The following is a 23,830-nucleotide window of genomic DNA, read 5'->3' on the forward strand; positions in this document are numbered from 1 at the left end:
TACTGGCACTGAATATCTTTTCATAAACCCAGCTATATAAATGGTGAGGCCAAAACTATTGACTTCCCTCTCCACAGGGTCAGTAGGGTACCCATGTGAGACAGGAAAAGATAAAAAGGATAAGAGGCCTACCGCTTGGGTTGTAGCCTAATATATCAGGGCACAAAGGGTGCTGAAGAGGAACTAAACCAAACAAACTCTCTGACAGCAAAAGTTCCTATCCTTTTTGACTTTTAACATCATGCAATTTAAATGTAATGTCCTGCTTCTACTCATAATAGGCTTGCAAAACATTCTACTCTTCCTTGTTTCACCTGCAGTCAACAGTCTAGGTTACTTCATTATCTATGTTACACAGATTTAGGGCTTTTTTGGGGTATGTGACCTGGAATTGACCTCATTACAACCAAGATGAAAAGTCCCTTTAAGAAAAAAATCTAAAAGCAAAGATTGCATTTTTTTTTCTTGAACAGTCTGGAAATCTTGATATATTTAGAATTGCAAATAGGATGACTTTTGTTGTTATTCGTTAACTCAGTCACAAATTGCAAAGGGGATCAGAAAACCAGAAATCAGCCATGTTTCTTGGTGGATGACGGGTGCCAAGAGAGGAAACAATGGGACGGTGGCTATCCTTAAAAAGGAAACACAAGACATAGGCCTATCTGGTAAGATTTTATACAGCCTACCATAAAACCTCATTTGAAAAGTACTCCACCTAAGAAATTATGCTAAAAGTGGCCTGCTCCCAGAAATACAAATAAAACAGTTAACAATTTTTACTTCATAGTATCAGTTTAGCTCAGGAATTGTGCTTAACGCAGCACTAAGTGGCTGAGGCAGTGACATTGTTGACCAAAACTACGCTTTACAGAAGTGCTGTGAAGCTCAGGGCTACAGTGCAAGGTCATTGATTTTGCAACAATTTGTTTCTTTTCTGATCTAAAACAGAAAGTGATCTTTATGTGCCAGGGAATCTAATCTATTAATGGTGTTCATCCTTCACTAGTCATCATTGTCCTTGGAACATGCCATCCTGTGTAATCTGAGCAATAAGAACATCAGAAACTGACTTTGGGGAGGTGGTGGGAGATGTGGCCCTGAAAACACTGAGGGCATTTTGTCCCCAGGCAGGAGTCACTAGGGTGGGGGAGATGTTCTGAACTCTGATCAGACAAATACATTACAAAATTTCCACCTCAGACTGTCTCATGGAAGAACTGCAAAATTATACATACTCCTTAATGTGTTCTTTTTACTAAAACAGTGGTGTTTCTGATTCTCTCCAACACATACTTACTGAACATCTACTCCATGACTTGCAGCTGGCCCCTGCAAAGCAATGTTTCGGGTGATCCGGCCTCCTCCCCAGAGATACTGATGTCTGCCTCACCACATCTACTGCTCTCACTCTTCATCACTTTGCTTCTGCCACTCTGGCTTCCTTGCTCTTCCTCAAATGTGCCCAGCACCCACTTGCTTCAGTGCTTTTCCACTTACTTCCACCTGAACAGCTCTTGTTCTAGGTATTTCACATTATTGACTCTTTGATTAAAGGTCACCTTCACAAGGGAGCCTTTCTCAACCCAGCATATAAAATGGCGCGCGCGCACACACACACACACACACACCCACCCACCCACCCACCATGCACACTCACACATGTATGCCCTTTTAATATTCCCTTATCCTGTTTTACTTTTCTTCATATCCATTTTCTTATTACATCAAATACATATATACTTTATTAAGTGTCTTCCTCTACTATCATGTAAGCTCCATGAAAGCAGAAAATTAGTCTCTTTTGTTTCCTGCTATATCCCCAGTGCCAAGAACAGTGGCTGGCACCTCATAAATATTCAGTGAATAATTGCGGAAAGAATGAAGAGTGAAGTGGCCAATTATTCACACCTGGGAGGTCGGTCTAACTCAGTGTTTTTATACTCTTATATACTGAAGATCATGCATCAAATTCTAAGTTAACTCAGAAATCTTCAAGGTCAATAGTTTTATTTTGTGTCCAGCAAAAGACTTCAGGCACCAGGAAGGATGAATGTTCAGGTCTCCATTTCTCCCCCACCTCTTTTCCTGTCTCCTTCACCTATAGCTCTACTTTTAGCGGTTTTATATAGTGGGCTTCAACAAAAGATTTCTTCTAAAGTTAGGATTTCTCAAGCTGAAGTGTAATAAACAAAAACCAGAAAACAGAAAAAAGAAAACCTCTACTTAAGAATTAGAGTAGAGGATGTTAATCCTTCGCTTTATCACTTCTGTCAGCATTTCTCAGGAACCTAAAAGGGTCTGAACTAGGCGAGTGAGTCAGCAGTAGAATCTTGAGAAGGCTCAGCTTACCCCAAGACAACCTGGAGGGGGCCTTAAAACAAAGCTGGAGTTTAACTGTTTAACTATTTTAGAAAGTAACTTAAAGGTAATATAATGTTAGAAAATTTTCATCTTTACAAATTTATAATTCAATGTTAAAGTTGAATTAAATGCAAGTCTCTGTTAACATATGCAAGACCTGTCTTGAAAAATCCTTATTTTGAGAGATCAAATTTGCATCATTACCAGGGATGCTATTACAAAAACAGCAGCATTTATGACTTAAACAATACAAAATTGTTTGGATTCTTACCAGTTGTCCACTGTTGACTGCTGAAATGAACAGCTGTGAGCTCTGTGCTCCTACTTTTCACATGGCCCACATGTCCTTGGGGGAATCCTACAGTTGTCATTTAAACAAACATGTCTTTGTCACGTTGGTAGAGGCATCTGATTTCATTCTGTTGAAGTGATGTGATCTGAGTGTGCACTAGGCAACTGGAAGCATTTAGTACAGTTCAGAACACTGTAGGGAGTAAGGTTCTCCCTGTCCTTGGCATGTAGTGTCAGTGCCTGGCTGAAGGGAATGAATGCCCCAGGCACCTATTTGGCAACACTCTGTGCCTAGGACAGCAGTCAGTACCATGGGGGAATTTTAAAGAAATATGAGATCATCTCTAGAATCCTGTTACCACTGCCTTCAGGGCAGAGTCAAACTTTCTAGAAGAGAAGAACCCTGCTCATTTGTTTTTGATTACTTTGCTAAATGCTGGCTCCTAAACTCTGACTCTGTCTCTGCAGTTCCTTTGTTCTTCAGAATCTGCCCTACTACCTTCAAGATCTTCTCATTTAGTGTATTTTGTACACAACTTCAACCCATCAATCTTCCTGTGATGGAAGTAGATTTGAAGCAGATAGGATTTGGAATCAGAAGACCTGGACTCTAGGTCTCATTTAAAGCTGCTTCTACCGACAAGTAGCAATAACACCACAGAATTGTGATGGGGGTCAAATGAGATCATGTATGTAAAAGCAATTTGTAAAGAGTGAAGATCAGTACAAAAGTAAAAGATTATTGTTATTAAGTTCTATTTTATTATGTACCCCACTTGATAACAAAAACCTTCCAAGTCTACCTTATTGCCTATGGAATAAAGTCCACATGCATTTAGCCTGAGAGGCTTTCTCCATTATGGCCTATTATTCATATCCTCTACATGGAACCCATTCTTCAGACAACCTAGGTTTTTCACAATTCCCAGAACAAAGCCATACTCTCCCATATCTGTTACCTTGGTGAGCATAGTTACCTTTTCTTGGAATGTTCTTCCACTTATTTCAGCCAATTGAAAACCTACTCTTTTTTTTTTCTCCTTGTCATGGAGATTTTCTCCTGTTTTCTTCTAAGAGCGTCTAAGAGTTTCATAGTTTTAGATCTTGTATTTTGGTCTGTGAACCATGTTAATTTTTGTGTATGGTCATATTTTGTAAGAAGGGTCAACTTTATTATTTTGGATGTAGATATACAGTGTTTCTAGCAACATTTGTTGAAAAGACTCTTATTTTCTCCTGCCCCATTTTTTAACAAGTAAATATAGTACTTGTTTGTATACCCCCTTTTCTAAATGGTAACCATTCTAATGCATATCTTCACTGAGCTTTCCTCATTTAACAGCATTTCGGAGATCATGTACTGGAGACCTTCCCCATCACCCCCTTTTAAAAAATTGGCAGTGTGGTATTCCCTTTTGTGGGTAGACCATGTTTTACTCAACAAGTTTTTTTACTGAAGGACATTTGGTCCCCCCTCCCCTCTAGTTTATGATATCATGCTTAAGGGCTGCAGTGAATAGACTTGTGCATAAGTCTTTTCATTTTCTGATAAAATTCAGTGGAATTTTGTGACTCTGATAGGTGGGAAAAATGAAATGTCACCTACTAATTTTTTAAGGCTCAGCTCTAGTATTTCTCATTACTTTGTATCAGGCATGTACAACTTGTTATACCTAATATTGTAGCTATAAGGGAACATACATGATCTCCCCTACAAACAGGAAACTTCCTGAGTGAGTGAAAGTACTGTGTCTAATATTTTAAAAATTTATTTCAAGGGCTTTGACTATCATTGGCATTCATTGTATGTTTGCTGGAGGAGAATGAATAAGCTCAGAATTAGGGACTTGTTTTTTATATACCTTTTGTAGAGTCTATGATTATGCTTATGATCATCTCTGGTGAGTGTGTTTATCTTGTTGGTGGAACCCATGGGAAATTCAGGTGATTTTTTGTGTGTTTTTTTTCCTTGTCTGAGGAAAGATGATCACAGAGATGTAAAATTTTTTTCCCCCTGAAGGATTCTGTTGAGTTCTGCACAAAACCTCCCCTGGAGAATGTATTCATTTGGAGAATGTATTTTATTTTCTATTTACTTGTAATCTATAAAGTTCTTTCACGTCTGTTTTCAGCCTCACAACAGCAGTGAGACACGTGTGTTCTCATTCTGCTTATAGATGAGAAACTTATGACTCAGAAAATTTAGTAACTCAATCAAAGTTACAAGGCAACAGAAGCAGAGCCAGGCCTCAACCCCAAGTCTTCTGATGCCAAAGCCAATGTTCTTCTACACCACAGCTGCCTTCTGGAACCTGGTAAGAGTTTTATACTTTGTTTCTATTGTTTCTCTTTAGATAGGAACAGCTTTGAAAATATATTTTAAGAATAAAGTCACTTAGGTCCTTTTTTCTTTTTAATGTGTTTAACTTGATATCTTATATATGTAATATGATAAAGGAGGAAGTGTCATATAAGACTCTGTGTGTATACCTCTCCTAAGATGCTCCTGACCTGGAATTGTGTAATTGAGGTTCAGGGAATACATTCATTGGTGGGTGTCATTGCCATTGATGTAGTGACAAGAAACATACTGTGAAAATAAAAGCCACCTGTTTTTAAAATAATTTTTAAATTCATAAGAGTAGCTTCTAGTTCACGATGTCAAGGTGAGCACATTTGTTTATTCCTCTCTCATGGAGCTAATTTAAAGAAAGGCAAAGCACTCATGATAGAGGGAAGGAATTGTTAAAGAAATAACATCTCCAGAGTTAAAGGGAGATCTTTAAATTCAGAGGGTCCATAAGAGCCAAATCAGATAAATTTTAAAAAGGCCCATATTTAGAGATATCATTGTGAACTCTCAGAACGTTAAAGATTTAAAGTGGCAATTTACGTCTGTGAACCTTTACTTGAGGATATACTCCAGTAAAAAGAGGGTGGAAACCAAGAAAAAGGAAGATGAGGAATTGTTTAATAAATAATTTAACCTTGCCCCACAAGAGGTCTGGCCTTTGCCAGTCAGCTTTCGGGAGGTAATCTCTAAGCTCCTGGAATGTCATGCCTGATAGGAGTGATTTTGTCTTCCTAGGAACTTTGGGCCAGCAAACAATAACAGTGTGATTCAGAGTAGGGCTTTGAGTCACACCTCGAGGGCCTAGAAACTGGAGATTAAATTTGGCTCTGAGGGCAGTCAGTCATGCCTGTGTAATGGAGCCTCAGTAAAAACTAAATACTGAGGCTCCAGTGAGCTTTCCTGGTTGGCAATATCTGTGCTTATTGTCACAAATCAATACTGGAGAAATAATATGTCTTGACTCTATGGGGAAAGGACAGTGAAAGCTCTGCATTCAGTATTTCCCCAGATTCCACTCTATGTACTTCTTCCCTCGGCTGACTTTAATCTGTGTTCTTTCTTTGTAATAACTCTTAACCATGAATATAATAGCTTTCAGTGAGTTCTGTGAATCCTTCTAGTGAATTATCAAAACTGAGCATGGTTTGGAAAACCCCTCAAACTTGCAATTGATGTCACAGGTGAGGGTGGTCTTGTGTGGGTTGTGTTCCCTCTAACCTTGCAGTTGGTCTGCCTCTTTTCAGGGATACACAAACAGAGCTCGTTTAGGAGAATAATGAAACAGCATCCAAGATGGCAATTATGTAGTAGGCTAAGGAAGGAAATTGGTCTACTTTAGGACAGAGATTGGCAGGCCTACAGAAAAATATTTTCAAGGAAAAGAAATCTCTTTTAGATAATAGCTGCTGTTAATGAGAAGTTGCAAGATGTTAGGATATGGTGGGAAAAGCCAATGAATCCTTAAGAAGGTAAAAAAGAATAACCAGAAGCTCTAGGTGGATCAAAACACTTTACAATAACATCATGTTCCAAATATGAAACAATTTAACATGTAATTATTTTTCAGCAATTGGTGAAATGTAAGAGGGGAGACTCTAATCTTGGTACTTGTGTATTTTCCTTTGACCGACACAAGGATTGTGACATCAGAAACATAGGCAATAGAATGTACTTAGCACTTTTTGGCTCTGTGATGAATAATGTGATGAATAGTCATAATAATATAAAATTTGTTTATTGGTTATCAGCTTTTAAAATAAACCTATGCACAAAGCATGGAGGAGTTAATCTTGATTGAGAACAGAATGAAAACACTCTGCTTTGATGACATTAAAGTAAAGCTCTAGCTGACAGATGTTGGGAGATGAAAGGAAGGCAGGGGAGGGGGGTGCAATGGTAAGTGTGCAAACACCCTCATTTTACACAGTAAAGAGTCAAGAGAATCTGTGGAAAATTAATGAAAAAATTAAATGATGATGACAAAAATGACTCTGCTGAGCACTGGAAAAGAGGATGCTCTATCTGGAAAACCCCCCCAACTTAACCCACTCATGCCATACACAAAAATATCAATTTTAGGTGAATTCTAGATCCTTTAACTATGAAAGGCAAACCAATAAAGCTTTAGAGGATAATACAGAAGAGGAGATTCGTGGTTTCAACATGAGAGAATGACTTTTAAACATACTGAACATTAAGAAGCACCAACCTTAAAAATAAACATTACAGTAAAATTAAGAAAATTTAAAATAATTAAAATAGACAAATATTCTTCCAGTATTAAAAGAAAAGTAATTTGAAAGTTGAGGTTCTACTCTGTTAAATTAACTTTTAAAAATATGCATTAAACTCTGAGACCCTTGGACAGTGATACCAATACCATAACATTTATGATAAAATCAAAAATTTTAATAAAGGAGAAAAAAATCTTTGGTCCAACTCAGTAGCTCTTTTTGACTTGCTAGCTAAATATAGAACTGATTATTCTGAGGAATTTGTTGTCTCAAGGCAGTTAAGAAGCACATCAATTATTCTTGTAAGTTTTCTTTTTATATTTTATTGTGTCCTTTAAACTTGCTTTTTAGAGAAGCATGTTGAGGCATCTGGTTTCTTTGCCTTTAGATTTTGGAACCATTTTGGGCTCATTTCAGTTGTAAACTATCTAATTGTAACATGTCAGTACTTTTGAGTGTTTACAATAAAAAGAATAAGGACATCCACTGTGCTCATTTATGACGTGAATGGGAGCCATGCAGATGCCCACTTTCAGTTCTGGCAGGTCACCTAGCCTCTGGTCTTGTGTTTCAACCTGGGGAGCTCACGTCTGTCCTTGTTCAAACTTCCAATCCACCTTTCCAGAGAATGATCATCTTAGTCCACATATGCTTAAAAACGTTGATTAGGTCTTCTTTCTCTAAGAAGGTTGCACTTCAGTTACAGGATTTAGAAGATAACTAGTTCTAGGCATAAAGGTCAGTGAATCTGTTTTTAAAACAGGATTGACAAATAACCAGCTGCAGACACTAAGTTCAACCTACAAGTGTGTACTCTAAAATCAGTTCTGAGTCATCTGGCTCTGTGTGTTTGGCACCCCTGTTTACAGCACACTTTGAGCCTTCTCATGTAGCAATGCTAGTGGTAAATAGCCTACTCTTTCTGACAGCATAGATGAGGACAACTTGATCTTGGTTGGTAAAGTATGTACCTTAACGTGGTGAAGGGGTATTTTGGAAAGTCTTGAGCAGTTATTTAAAATGCCTCTGTGTGTATGTGTGTGCACACACTCACTTTATGTGCTGTGTAATGATTCATGTTCTAGAGGGTGTGTTTTTCTCTCTTAGAGAGCTGGCAGCCAGCCCGCCTTCTCAGAAATGGGAAATTTCTTGAGCTAATTTGGACATGCAGGCTATGTTTTTACACCACAAAGCTGTAACTCTTTGTCCAGGCAGCACTGCCAATTAGCTGTGATATTTCTATTCAGTATAGACTTTAAAAAAAAGCCAGATCTTTTTATTAGCCTGTTTTGCATATAAGCTTTTAGGATAACTGTATATTAATATCACTTCCCAAGCAGAAAGGAGTTATTTTTAAAGGGATGACCTGATTGTCTTGATAAAGAAAATAATATAACTACACGCCATTTTCTGAAAATTTGGCCTTGAGTTTGAGTGCAGATTGGAAGGTGGATTAAATTCCAACCACTAGGACAATAGGATTTAGGACAAATGATTACTCTTTCTATACCTTTGTTTTCCAATCTGTTAAACAGGGATCAAAGTGTTTACTTATCTCCGTATAAGAAAATATTAGCATTGGTAAACAAAAATGCATTTGCTCTGCTTGAAGGGCTAAGCCGCACACCATATTTCAGTGTGCTCCTTCCTTCTGGCACCAATAGACTCCCTTGTGGTCATCACATTTCTCGCTGGCAAGAAAAAGGCCTACTGCTGCGATGAGAATCCAGAGAGAAATTTTACGCGATATACAGATTAGTTAACCAGGAAACAGGCAAAATTAAGACAGATTTTATAAGAATTCTATTTTGTGTTTTTGGAAGTATGAGAAGGCAGAGTTTACTCAGAGGGCAGAAAAATACAGGAATAAGGCTAGAGTGACCTGTTAGGAGAATCACAAATAGAGAAGTTGGAGAGGTGGTAGCATTTACTCTTTTGAGGGTCTTTTAAACAGACAAATAAATAAAAACATGCAAAAAAATGTGGTTCACAAATAGAGGCAGGAGTATTGGTTTTGTCACTTTCTTAGAGGTTCTTTTAATTTACAGCATGACTGCACAAGTTATTAGGTCTGCTGCCACCAATTAACTTAGGGTGTCAATCTATGTGCCAAGCTGTGCTCTGTGTGTTGGGATGTCAAAATGAGTAAGAAACAATTTTTTTGCACTCAAGATCTTCTTAACCTCCTTGGAAGAGAAATACATACAAATGATTACAATATGATGTGATAAGTGCTAGAGTAGTTGCAAAAACATGTGCTATGATGACAAATTTTGCCTGGGTGCTTAGAACTGAAGAAGTAATATCTGCATCTGACCTTGAAGAATGAGTGGGAGTTCGGCAGGGGAGGTCATTTTAGGCAGAGAGCAGAACATGAATGGAGGCTTAGAGGAGTGGATGTCTGTGGAGTTTCGGGATATTTTAGAGAAGAGAGAGTCCTTGAAGGTTAGACAGCCCCAGGTTGGTAACCCTGCTAGGCGGCCATTCACTGTCTGTGGGTTTTGGGGCACATTACTTAGCCTCTATGAGCCTCAGTTTCTACATCTGTATTATGGGAACATTGTTATCTATTCTGCAGGGTTAGTTTGAGAATGAAATGAAACAATAAATGTAAAGGGCCTGAAACAGTGCAAGGACAAGGTAAATGTTCAGTAAATGGTCATTGTTATTTTGTCTTCTTAAATGGGCTGCAACTGCAGCTTTGGACCTGCAAATTGTTCAGAATATCATGGGCTTATCCTGGGGAGTACTTCTCAACATAAATCATCCATAAAATGAAAATAATACCTACTTTCAGTGATGTTTTGAAGATTAGAATTAATATTAAACACAAGCCCAATGATGGTCCTCAATAAACAGTACTTATTATCATTGAAATTATAATAACATTTCTCTTGCAGAGGCCAAAATGTGTGTTTTCTTTACACTCATACTGAAGAAATGGTGAATTTATGTGTGTGTACAGAATTGTGAATTTTTGTGGTTTAGCACTTCCTGCTAAACCAGAGGCAGAAAATCATTTTTGAAAGTATGTTATTCCCCATAAGTAATGTGTCATATTAAGGAATATGTTTTATATGTGAGCTGGTATAGTCATCAAACCATGTTTGTTTTTCCATTTCTGTGTCCTTGTGCTTGGCACAGTACCAGGCACCCAGTAAATGCTTAAAGAAATACATGTTACATGAATTAGTGAGTATGTCTTTAGCTGTTTTCTTAAACATATTTTTTTAATGGAGGAAAACAATTTTAAATTGAAATTGCTTTTGAAAACCAAGTTCCCCAACCATTTGAACAACTGAACACATACAAACGCAGATGGTATCGGATGGTGGAGAGGATCATGCTGCTCCGAAGTCTTTGCCTGGAGGTTGCATAGATGCAACCTGTAATTATAATTGCAAAAAGTTATTATATCCATGGTTATTATTATGACATTTCTAATAAGTATTATTGTAGAGGTCAACCTAAAGTTATATCAATAAACCAGGACTAGAATATCTTATGTGTTCATACTTCTTCTTCCTAGTAATATATTTAGATACCAGAAATGGTAGAAAATCCAAGCACTTTTTAGTTTCCCAAGGAACCCTCTTTACCTTTTACTCTACCCAATTGTGTAAGCTTCTGAGGTGTTACATTTCTGCTGTTCTGTCCAGTTTTAATTATAAGCATTGATGATAATGGAAACGGTTACAGGTAGGCTGGCTCAAGCTTGTGAAAATGACACTTACTCTCTAACTTAAAAATGCTGGATTGCAAAGGGGAAAAATCAGCATGAATGCACTTGAATTTCCGTCATGTAACACAGCTCTAGCCTCAGAGTACCAGTTATCTCTCCCACCAGCTTCTAAGCAGAACTGGACTCAAGTCATGTAGCCACACGAAGTCACTTCTGTCTTACTTCTAAAAGGCTGCAAGGAAGACAATTCACAGCTTCCTTTGAAAATGTATCTGTTTTTTAAAAACTTATTATTTGAGTCACGTTCTAAGAAAATTGTAATATTACATATTTAGCCTAGGCCTTCTTATTTGTTCCTCAGTAAAAAGGAAAGAAAATATATTTAACCAACACTCTTTTGTTGTAATTAGTTATTTGGCCTAGATTTAAAATCCTTCAGCTGGTAGAGACTTTGAAAATCTATTCCTTTATAAAACTGAAAACTAGGGAGATCAGCTGGGAATTTACACTGTGGAGTTTCAAGAGGCTCTCTAGCTTGTTCCCAGACTTGTCCGTCCTTTTATTTGAGACATTTGATTTGTTAGGTACTGCCCTTAGGATTGAGAGTCATCACTATCCTGGGCCTTCAGTTGTTTTTTTCAACATTGTCATTTATTCACTGAGCAGCTACAATTAGCTTGAACATCTAAAATGCTATTTTTGTAGGCAAAAAATAAAGGCAACCCAGTGTTCAATCTCGTAAGCTATTGAGTAATAATTATTGAGTATTAATAGTAATAAAATATAATAAAATAATAAAGTAATAAATAGTAAAAATAATAAAATAATACATAATAATTACTGAGTATAATAATTATTGAGTTTAAGTTATTGAGGACCTACCATGTGAAAAGCAAAGTTTCAATTATAAAAGGAAAGTAATCTTAAGAGTAGAATACCAAAGAATAACGTCTCAAAGATTCATTCTACTGATTTGGTAAAATTTTCTATTTGGAAACAATACTTTGTATGTACTTTATATGGGACACAAAATGGTTAAATAATATGGAGGTCTACAACATAAAAACTGAAAGTTCTTTTTTTTAACCACCTTGAGTAAATTATGTCAACAACTTTAATTTTATTCCAGAGCTTGCTCTCTCTCTCTCTTAAATTTTACATATGAAATGAAATCTCCAGGGTTTTTTTCTACTTAGAATTATAACATAGACAATTCTCATACATACAGAATGCCTTTGAAATCAAGAAGAGTCAGTATGTCTACTCTTAAATAGTCTTTTTAATAGTCACTTCCAACATTCAATTGCCTTTTAATTGAGTACTTTTCAAAATTAGTTTTGATTGTGGTAATTGCACCAAAACATTGAAAGATGTCTTATAGTCTCAAAATATTTTCATTTAAAACCATCGTTTAAAGAACATAAGGTACACACAGTAACCACATGATTTTAGCACAGTGAATTGAAAACAAAACAAAAATAGTCACTCAGATGTTTTATCTCTGCTGTACCAAATGAGAAGCAACTTAGAATTTTTAAAAACAAACAAACAAACAAACAAAGCTTCAAGAGGTCACAGATGCACCATGGCTGACATGAAATGATGTTGGTCTCATCTTTTTTTTTTTTAACTTGCATTATAATTGACATGTTATGTTAGTTTCAGGTGTAAAATGTAATGATTAGATATTTGTATGGTCTCTTAGCTTTAGAAAAAAAGATAATAAACTTGGAATTTCTACATTTACGTTCATGGTCTCTTTAAATTTTTCTTAAACCTTTGCAATCTTACACTGCTTATTTGCTGATAAGCAGAGGAAACCAAATGTGTAGGTAGTATACAGATGTTAATAGAAAACCTCTGAAATAACTCACTGTGTTCAGTTTAACATATTCCCCCCGGGCATAGTCGAGGTTGAATATAACATATAAATATAATAGAATCATATTTTTTTGTTAGTTAAAGTTTTGGTCCCCAGGGAAGACAAATATATCAACATTTTAATAGATTTCCACAAAAAAATTGACTTCTAGGAGTTTCACAACCTAACAAACTGGAGAATACTGTCATGGTAGTGCAAAGTCTACTCTGAAATCAAAAGGCTTACTGTCCCCTCTGAAGTGAAGAAGGAGGTTGGACTGTGTGATCTTCAAGGTTTCTTATCAAGAACACTAAGTTCTTATGTTTATTTGCAAATCCTTCAGTTTCCACCTCCCCACCCCCTTCCCCAAACAGAAAGAGCAAAATAAGTATCTATAAACACCAGTTTATTGAGAAACCAAAAGACTGATCCCATTGCTACTAAGGTTATTTTTTTTTGTATCTTTTATGCATTTTCTAAACTATAGGTATATCCCTATTTTAGAAGAAATGCAGTGTACATCTAAACACACAAAACTATAAACCTGGTCTTTTCAACTTGAATTACAAGAACATTTATTCCTTTATTTTGTAAGCTCTGCTAGTGAACCTAAAATATTGTGGAATTTAACTGAAATAGTTATGTAGCTATTTTAATGTAGCTGTGTGTTTTGTACTAAATTTGTGCCAAATAGTGCATCTATACCAAAAAAATTACAAATTGTAAGTAGTATCCAGACATGCAGGCTTATAGCATGGAATGTGAACATGAAAATCTTAGGAAAATACAAAGTCTTCTCCTTTTGCCACTTCCAATTGTATGTTGAAAGCTAAAGTATGAATCATTCCAGACAGACTAATATGTGTGGGAATCTTACTTTTTTGTCCATTAAAAATGATTAATAAAAAGGCTTTAAAGTTACCTAAGACAAGAATATTTTTAAAAAATACATGAAATGTGCTCTTTCTCAATTTCTTTGGCTTTATAATATTAGGAACTTACTGTAGCCTATCTTGTTTTGATTTTTCTTCTTCTCCTCCTCCTCCTCCCTCTCCCCACCCCTCCCTCTCTCTCCTCCTCCTCCTAGTTCTCCCTCCTCCTCCTGCGTCTTCTTTTTTTTTTTTCGGTAGGAGAAAAGGAGAGCTCAACAAATGGTTACCCTGAGCATTACTGCTAAAGGGATCAAGCGTTGTCATGCTCTGCACGGATAGAAATTTAAATGGAATAGTCTTGGTTCTCAACATGAATTACTGTTAAGTCATTTTATATTGATGAATGATTTTTATACAGTGGGGCCTCAGATTTCATTGTGTCTCCATTTCTACCCCTGTAAAATATTTAGATGATTATCTGAAATCTGAAGTGATTTTTTTTTTTTTAAAAAGCTTCTATTTGTAGATCTGGGAAAATTAAACCAGGGCTGGATGATCAGACCATTCATTTATTATTAACATGTATTATTTATTTGCACAAAAATAGTACATGTATTCATTGCAAAAAAATCCCAAACCACTAATAAACAACAATAACAAATTACTAGTGACACCTAGAGAGAGTACCATAATAACATTTTGGAATCTAATCTTCTAGCCTTCTGAGTGTAAATGAATGCATATAGCAGAATGTTTAGTCGGAAAGTCAGCTAGTCAGTAACCTCTTTTCCTTTCCCAGGTGGAAGGTTTAGTAGGTTTATGTTTAAAGAACTGAAAAGGGACGTTGCCAGGTCTCAGCTACCAGTGAGCAATCCCTAAATCCATCTATTGTGCTTGGAGGATCAGTTTAGTTTCAGCCTCTAAATTTAATGTCCAAGAAGGATAAGTAAGATCAACTCTTCAACATTGTAAAATGACTATAACTCAATAAAAAAAAAAGTTAAAAAAAAGGAAAAAAAACCCATCAACTCTTTCTTTTTGGAGAGTCTAAACAGAAAAGTGACTGAACTCTAAAGCAGAAATAAGGGGAAGGGGAATATTTGAGTGCTTAAGGAAGTCAAAAGCGTGCTGCTCTGGTCATCAGTAAGACTAAATTTAGATTCTATCCACTATTTGACCTTGGGTCAATTGTCAGCCTCCCTGGGCACCATTTCCCATTTATGAAATGAAAGGTTTGCAGATATGGGAGAATGGAAGATAGGAGAGAGATTGCAGGAATGTTTAAGACATAGTTCCTATTTAGTTGGAAAGATTGGCCTGAGAAAGAACTATATTTCTAAATTGATGTAGTTGTGGTTGTGGTGGTGAGATGAGGGAGAGGACCTTAACAGAAGGCTCAGCTAAAAGTCTGATCTCATTTAATATCTTTATTCAGAATCTAGACCCGTACTGTCCAATATGGCGGCCTCTAGCCACATGTGGCTACTGAGCACACAAAATGTGACTAGCTCGAATTGAAATGTGCTGTAGGCATAAAATACATACTGGATTTTGAAAATTTAGTACAAAAACATGTAAAACATCCCCTTAACAATTTAAAAAGATTGATTCAATGTGGAAATGATAGTATTTTAGATTTACTGGGTTAAATATAATATATTATGAAAATTTATCTTTTTCTTTTAATTTTTTTAATGTAGTAACTAGAAAATTTTAAATTACATATATCGCTTGCATTCTATTTCTATTGGACATTGCTGATCTAGGGCATATTGTCAGTAGATTACACTTTGAGAAAAAGTGTAATCACTAACCTATATGTGGATGTGAAAGATGTTACAATTATGAGAATGGTCTAATAGAGTGAGTGAGTGTGATCAGAAACTCAGAGAAAAGCAGGACAATGGGAATGACTAAAACACTTGAAGGTAAATAATTGTACCAAGTTTACAAGTACATGAATACAAACTTCCTTATGACAAAAGTAGTTAAGAGCTAGTCTGACTTAAGGGAAACACGCCAGAGTCACATCCCATTTGCAGTGGTTGATTATTTTAACCGCACTTTTCTGCAGAATACCTGTAATAGCTTTAAGCACGAAGGTAGGGATTGAAGAGAGGGAAGGAACGAGGAAAGGTTTACAAAGCATGTTTACAGACTTTATAGATTGGTGTGACTGCAGGAATGAATTAATATTTATGAATAAATGATTACCGCTACTCTGATAAGCTGAAGGCATTTGCTAAATAGCAACTTGCCTTCCTGGAAAATTTCCTTTACCTCATACAGATGAATCATTTACTTCTAGAGGATAGTACACTTACTGTAGAATCAGTTCAGTCCTAGTAATTAAAATCAGTTAGTCAAGTAAGGTCAGATTTCACAATAACAAGACAGGAGGGAGAATAAAACTCTGAAAGGATATTGAAAAGGCCCAAACACCATATCCAATGGCTTTTCACAGTCTTCCTCTTTCTAAACTCCAGAGCACCACTTGGCAGGAATAACCTTCCTTTTAGCATTTTCTTCCCCATCACCATCAGTGATGTGACGTTCAAAGCTCTCCTCTTACTGCTCTGTCCTGTCTTGTCAGGGAGTCAGTGTAGCCTTAATTGAAGAGCCAAGGTTTGTGGGTTGTAATGAAAGTTTGTGGTGGTAGTTTATGTAAAATGGTAGTAGATTATAGCTATTAGTGTTTTTAAAATAACTTTTTACTGAATATTTTCCTTCACCCAATCTCTAAATTTATGTTTTCTCCTCTTCATACACTATGGAATTATATTTACTACTTTATTTTCAAAAGTCACCTCTTCAGTGATAAAAGGCTGCAAATGCTACATCTGAATCCCTCTATGGATGCACAGTAAAAGCATTATCAAGGTTTTTAGGACATCTGGATAACACATAAATACTTCTTTCTCCTAAAACTTCCTGCCTCTAAGATCCCTCATGTCAACACACCTCTGCACCTTTTGCCAGATCAGCATCACAGATGCGTGCTTCGGTCTTCCCACTGCCTGTCCTTACAGCCTCGCACATTCCAGAGCTCTATGAATACATGCACACCAGGACACTAACAAATCCCAATTCAAGCTTGGTTTGGGTTTATGTGGGAGTTCTGGAAGACCAAGGAAGTTTGATGATGGAGTTGAGATCACTTTATTTGTTTATTTTTAAACCACTTTATTGAGATATAATTACATATTTTTAAAACCTATACTATTTAATGTATACAACTTTTTGTGACTGACAAGATAGTGAAAGAGATTGTGTTGACAAGCTTTACCTGTGGAGTGTTGGGCAGGTCATGTCACCTCCCTGTCTCAGTTCCTTCATTTATTTGTAGGATGAGTGATCTGGACTTGATCTCTTAACTTCTCAATGCTGGGATGCTGAGCTTCTAGAAAGCAATAAAAGGAGAAGGCAAGGCTCACAATATTCTTCTAAATTTTCGAATGAAAGAGTGTTGCTGAGAGCAGAATGGTGGGAATAGATTCGTGTTCTCAGAAAGTTCACATTAAGGGTAAATTTCAATAGCTATGATAAATCCACTGTGTGAGTTAAAGCTTGCCATCCCTGACAAGTTCTATGTACTTGTCACTATTTTTGCTACTGAAATGATCATTTACGTATCATAAATCTTATGATTTGTTAATTAATCATAAAAATCTTGCTCATTTTTAATCTTATAGATTACCAAAAAACTTTGTTTATTAAGGATTGAACAAATAGCCCATACATTCCTAAAAAACAAATTCAAACAATAGAGAAAATGAAAAGAAGACAGTAAAAATCAAATGACCCAAACTGTGGTCATCTAGAAATAATCATTTAAAAATTTTTGATTAGCATTCTGATATATGTGACCTTATGTAAATAACATTACACTAAATGCTGTTTTATAAACTGCTTAAAAAAAAATCTTTAGGAGGGAGGGTATAGCTCAGTGGTAGAGCACGTGCTTAACGTGCATGAGGTCCTGGGTTCAATCCCCAGTACCTCCATTAAAATAAATACATTAAAAAACCAAACCAAACCAAATCGAATTACATCCCCACAAAAAAAAAGAAAGAAAGAAAAAAGAAAAAACTAACATAGGGTAGGCATCTTTTTTCAGTAATGACTGTTGAGATAGAATAATCTTTTGGAATGGTCATATTCCATACCATATAATATATATTACACAAATTTTAATATATATATTATATATATAAAATTCCTTATATATATATATAATACATATATTCCTTTCCTGATGGATATTTAAGCTGTTTCTAATTTCTATTACAGACAGAACAGTGATGAATGTCAAAGCTACACCCAAACATACAAACATATTCAAAAGCACTCAGAACAGACTCATTTTCTTAGTCAGTTAATTAAGAGACAGTCAGTGAATACACTTTGGTAATCGGATTTTGGCTACAGTGCCCCAATTCCTGATTTGCAAAAGATTAGTGCATTGTGACCATTATTTTCCTGAAGGGTAGAAACTTACACTTAATCACTGATTCTAAAAATTAATTTCATGCTACTAGAGATGGGAAGGTAATATAAAGTATCTTTTACTCAGCTGAAACTATTATAGTTATTTCTAATTAAACCATCTCTGATGCTCATGATAAAACATGAACTGTCTTCCCATCTCATTTGAATATGAAGTTTCACTGTCATTCATGTTAGAAGCTCTTCGTTTTGCTTAAGTCAGTGATACCTTTGATTTGGGCTAACACCTTCTCTTCTTGTTAATCATTGACTGTAGTTTTGCACAGCTTGGGTTGGATGAATTTTAAAAAAAGACAAATATTTCTATAAATTTAAAAAGTTTAATTAAAAAAAATTTAAAATCCCAAGAAGATTAAAGCAATATTATATAGTAATTGTAAAAAAATGTTCTAGGAATGAATTTGTAGAATGTTTGCTCTTTTGTCACAGTACATCCATTGTACAGTGCGTGGGACCTACTGGACATTTAATAAATATTTGTTAAACAAATGAATGAATGAAAGAATGAAGCCACTTTAAGTTTGTGACTTAAATATTGGCAAATACCTGAACCAGTAGAGCCAGTTCTTTCTATAATTAAAATGCTTCACATACATTATCATAGAATTGATTTTTCTATACTTATAAGGTGACTTTCTTCCACTAAACATAACTTACCAGTTTTATCATTCTCAAGACTTGTTGTTTTTGGAAGGCAACTGCAAACTGTCCTGTGGTCCAAATGTAGCCTGCTGCCTGTTTTAGTACAGCCTGTGAGCTAAGAATGAAGTTTGAAACATTTTTAAATGATTGAAAAAAAATCAAAAGAAGAATGTTGTGTGACAGGTGAAAATTATATACAATTTAATTTTCATAAGTAAAAGACAACCTATGGAATGGGAGAAAATATTTGCAAACAATGTGACTGACAAGGACTTAATTTTCAAAACATACAAACAGCTCATACAGCTCAGTATAAAAACAAACAAAACCAAACCAAACAACCCAATCAAAAAATGTGCAGAAGTGCTCACTTCAGCAGCACATATACTAAAATTGGAACAATACAGAGGAGATTACCATGGCCCCTGCACAAGGATGACATGGAAATTCATGAAACGTTCCATATTTTGTGCCCTTCCCAACATCCTCATACCCTTTGCTGATTAACTGCCACACCCCTCAAAAAAGGAAAAAATAAGCAGAAGACCTAAACAAACATTTCTTCAAAGAAGACATACAGATGGCCGACAGGCATATGAAAATATGCTCACCACCACTAATTATTAGAGAAATGCAAATCGAAACTACAATGAGGTATCACCTCACACCAGTCAGAATGGTTATAATCAAAAAGTCTACAAATAAATGCTGGAGGGAGTGTGGAGAAAAAGGAACCCTCCTACAGTGTTGGTGAGAATGTATATTGGTGCAGTCACTACGGAGAGCAGTATGGAGGTTCTTCAGAAAACTAAAAATAAAGTCACCATATGATCCAGCAATCCCACTCCTGGGCATATATCTAGAAAAAGACAAAAACTCTAATTTGAAAAGATCCATGCACCCCAATGTTCATAGCAGCAATATGTACGATAGCCAAGACGTGGAAGCAACCTAGGTGTCCATCAACAGGTAAATGGATAAAGATGATGTGATATTTATACATTTATATGTACACACACACACACACACTCACACTCACACTGAAATATTACTCAGCTATAAAAAAGAATAAATAATGCCACTTGTAGCAACATGAATGGACCTAAAGATTATCACACTAAGTGAAGTAAGTCAGAGAAAGACAAGTATATGACATCACTTACATGTGGAATCTAAAAAAATGATACAAATGAACTTATTCACAAAACAGAAGACTCACAGACATAGAAAACAAATGTGGTTGCCAAAGTGGGAAGGAGGGGAGGGATAAATTAGGAGTTTGGGATTAACAGATACATGCTACTATGTATAAAATAGATAAACAACAAAGACCTACTGTATAGCACAGGGAACTACACCCAATATCTTAGATAACCTATAATAGAAAATACTCTGAAAAAGAATATATACATATATATGTATTACTGAATCACTTTGCTGTACACCGGAAACTAACACAACATTATAAATCGACTATATTTTAATTAGAAAAAAGAGATGTACTATGGACTAAATTGTGTACTCCCCAAATTCCTATATTGAAGCCCTAGCCCCAGTGTGGTGGCATTTGGAGTAGGGCTTTTGGGAGGTACTTAGGGTTTACATGAAGGCATGAAGATGGGCCCCTCATGATGGAATTAGTGCCCTTATAATAAGAGACGTCAGAGAGCTTGCTCTCTCTACCATATGAGAACACAGTGAGAAGGTGGCCATCTGCAAGTCAAGAAAAGAGCCTTCACCCATCCATGGTGGCACCCGGATCTGGAATTTCCATCCTCCAGAACTGTGGGAGAACAAGCATATGTCATTTAAGCCACTCAGCCTACAGTATTCTGTTGTGGTACCCTGAGCTGACTAAGACAGGATGTGAGAAGGACTTGGCCCAATGTTGCTGTCTCTGAAGACAAAGGAAGGGGACCATAAGCCAAGGAAAGCAGGTAACCTCTAGAGACTGGAAAAGGTAAGGAAACAAATTCTCCCCAGATCTTTCAGGAAGGAAGTCAGCCCTGATGACATCTTGACTTTAGCCCTATGAGGCCCATTTCAGACTTTCAACCTAGAGATCTGTAAGCTACTACATTTGTTGTTTTAAGCCATGAAGTTTGTGCTAATTTGATACAGAAACATTAGGAAACAAATACAGATAACAAGAATTAGATGGGCAGGGCTGAGCGCTTAATATTTCAACAAATTTAGATATATCAAAGTTCAGGCTACAGTTATTAAAATTAGAGATAAAGATGCTTTCAAAAATTTACTACCACATGTCTTGTACCAAGCTTAAAGACTCCAGTAATTTTCTCTGTTGTTTGTATAAACTCAGGGCATGTATTTCAAACATTATTAACAGAATCTAATTGGTGTTTATATTTTAGAATTATTGAATAATTTGTAAGGATGAAATCAAGATTTTATTTGCAACTATATGCAGATTTCAGAGCAATAAATTGCCGTAATTTTGATATAATTAATTTCTAAAAGTCCTATCTTAGCCATAGTTCCTAAAAACAGAAAGGAAATAATTATATATAATTCAGTATTTGGTAAGTTGTAATAGCCATGCTTACTGTATGCTAAGGACATATAATTTTATTTAATTCTTCCAATCACCCTGTGAGGTCGCGGTTCTGTTTGTTTTACAGATAAAGGAAGTAAGGCACAGTGTCCAAAGTGGTGGAGATGGCAGTCTGATCCTGATGCTGTGATTTAAACCATTTCACACGCTGCTACAAGTACTGTAACTAATTTATGTTCTTAATTGTAGACTTAACATCTAGTAAGATAAAAAGATGAACAGAATTTTAAAAGAGGGAACATGAGGTCTTCAGGAAGATTCTAAAAGTATCTATGTCTCTGTCTGTCCATTGATGAATCTTTTTTGGTCTGAGATGGAGAAGATTCCTCAAACAGACTGGGATTAGAAAGTGTAAAGGCAGTGAACAAAGGTCTTCCTTTCCTTCTATAATCTATCTTGTCTTTTCTCAGAGGAACTTTAAGAAAAGGAGATTTATTCACTGGTTAAAATATGCTTTTGTTACCTGTCTCTCTTCTTCCTGCCACCCAGGATGAAGAAAGCAGTTTCTGGAGTTTAGTAATTGACTACAGGCCCTGTGGGTCACCCTGAAAGGAACAGTACCAGTGTAATGGCAAGTTCACTAAAACAGGAGCCAGAAAATTTGGGACATAAAATTTAGTCTCTCCACTCTCAGTTTTCTCCCCTAGAAAATGGGCATACTTACACCTACTTTTCTGGATTTTTTTTTTTTTTGAGGATTAAATAACAATATATTTAAAGCATTTAGCACAGAGTAGATACTCAATACTGTTAGGAAAATTATTTTCTTTTCCTTTTTCCCTCTCTCCTCCAGAGTCTTTTAATTATTTGCTTGTGTCCTAGACCCAGAGCTGCTACTTCCTAATTTTGCAGCCTAGGGCACATTTCTTAATCTCTGTGACTTCTTAATTTCTTTTATCTATAAAGTGAGGAACAAAAATATTAGCTTTGGCTGCTTATTTTTCCCCCTTTTCTTTTCTTTTCTCCTTTTTTTTTTTTTTCAAATCTAAAGAAAATGCATCTATCGAGTTGATGAAGGAATTCTAGTTCCTTGGTAGTAAAATGGGAAAATCACCACCAACCGAGCTTATCTTCTAGTCTTGTCATGAGGTTCATTGAATCTCATTTGTTTATTCATTCAATAAACATTTATCAAATTTATACTACATATTGGTTAAGAAAACAGCATATAATTAAAATATGTTATTACTGGAGGGAGAAATATTCTTTTGAAATTTTTGCCTGATGGCCTGTTGTTTAAGTTTAAACTCTCAAGGGCAGCCCCCTCCCCCCCATTTCAAAAAATCACTGGAGTAGATTTAAATTAAATGAGATACTTACTTTCCCCACCAAATACGAAAATAAAATCTGTTAGTAGGCGAAGGCATTAAAATCAGAGACAGAAGGTGACATTTCTCATTTAAGAAGTTGAACATATAGAAAATCCACCTTTAACTTGATCTTATTATTTATATAGTTCTGGGGATACGCGTGGTACGTCACAAAGTGAAAGTAGGAATGACAAGATCCTTTCCCTGAGGAGCTTAGACCTAGAACATTGTTGAACAAGTTGACACAGCATAGCAGTGCAGTACATAAATAACTTGATATGATGGGAGAGGTCAGGTTAGGGCTGTGGGCTGAAGGTGCAGGAAATGAACCATTCACAGCTGGCAGGGTTGGGGCTGGGAAGACAGGAGGAAGAGTGTGTTCCAGATATCTCAGTAGGATGAAATAGTAAATGTGGGGCAAAAGGCTCACAGAGAGCCAAGTCAAGTGTGCCCACATACGAAGAGGTAGCTCAAAACGAATCTACTGGATGTAATTTCTTTTATCCCTTGCTATTTGCAAGTAGTCCTTGGAAATTTCTCTTCCCAACCTGCCTCAATGAACACACTGTTTTCTGCATGTTTGGTTTACAGGCTAAGGATGACAGTGGGCAGCTGGATATATATTTCTAGGGAGATACGGTCAATCTGATAGTAGAGACCATAGTGAAGAGGGGAGAGTCACAGTATATCTCGGTGTTGGCAACGAGTCAGTGATTGCTGTGGAAAAGGCAAAGGTATCTAAATTCCATGATTGTTCATGACATTGACCATGCCACCTTGTGTGCTGTTGGGGTTACCAGAACGGGCACTTCACCCTTTGCTTGTCTACACCAACCCCACTGTTGTGTGTTTGCCCTGCATAGCCAGGGTTGGTAGTTAAAAAATGGTGTCCTTTCCAATATGGCTCTAGCTCCTTTAATTTTCTCCTACTTTGAGTCATAATAATCATTGTAACAACTAATATTTGTTGAGTGCTTAGTCTTTGCCAGGCCCTGAAGCATTTCACATGTAATACCTCGTTTAGGCCTCACAACAAGTAGAGGTAGAAAAACTCCATTTTACAGGAATGTGAAGTGATTCACTCAAGGTCACTCGGCTAGTAAGTGGTAGGGGTGGGACTGGAAGCCAGATTTTCTTGCC

General features: G+C 36.2%; 1 protein-coding gene and 2 non-coding genes across 3 annotated transcripts in view; all 3 read left to right on the top strand.

Annotated features, from left to right (window-relative positions):
* Positions 1–426: 426 nt before the first annotated feature.
* TMC1 (transmembrane channel like 1) overlaps positions 427–23,830 on the top strand; it is a 307,101-nt gene continuing 283,697 nt past the window's right edge. Inside the window, exons 1-2 of the mRNA XM_064490277.1 lie at positions 427–668; positions 4,788–4,970. Coding sequence (XP_064346347.1) covers positions 4,923–4,970 — 48 coding nt within the window. The 5' untranslated portion in view covers positions 427–668; positions 4,788–4,922. The remainder of the gene's footprint in view (positions 669–4,787; positions 4,971–23,830) is intronic.
* Positions 17,589–17,661, top strand: TRNAV-AAC (transfer RNA valine (anticodon AAC)). The gene has a single exon. It is a non-coding gene; the product is annotated as a tRNA-Val (tRNA).
* Positions 19,169–19,275, top strand: LOC116152804 (U6 spliceosomal RNA). Its single transcript, XR_004136510.1, has one exon. It is a non-coding gene; the product is annotated as a U6 spliceosomal RNA (small nuclear RNA).

Source organism: Camelus dromedarius, chromosome 10, assembly GCF_036321535.1.
Source record: "Camelus dromedarius isolate mCamDro1 chromosome 10, mCamDro1.pat, whole genome shotgun sequence".
Classification (NCBI taxonomy): Eukaryota; Metazoa; Chordata; class Mammalia; order Artiodactyla; family Camelidae; genus Camelus; species Camelus dromedarius.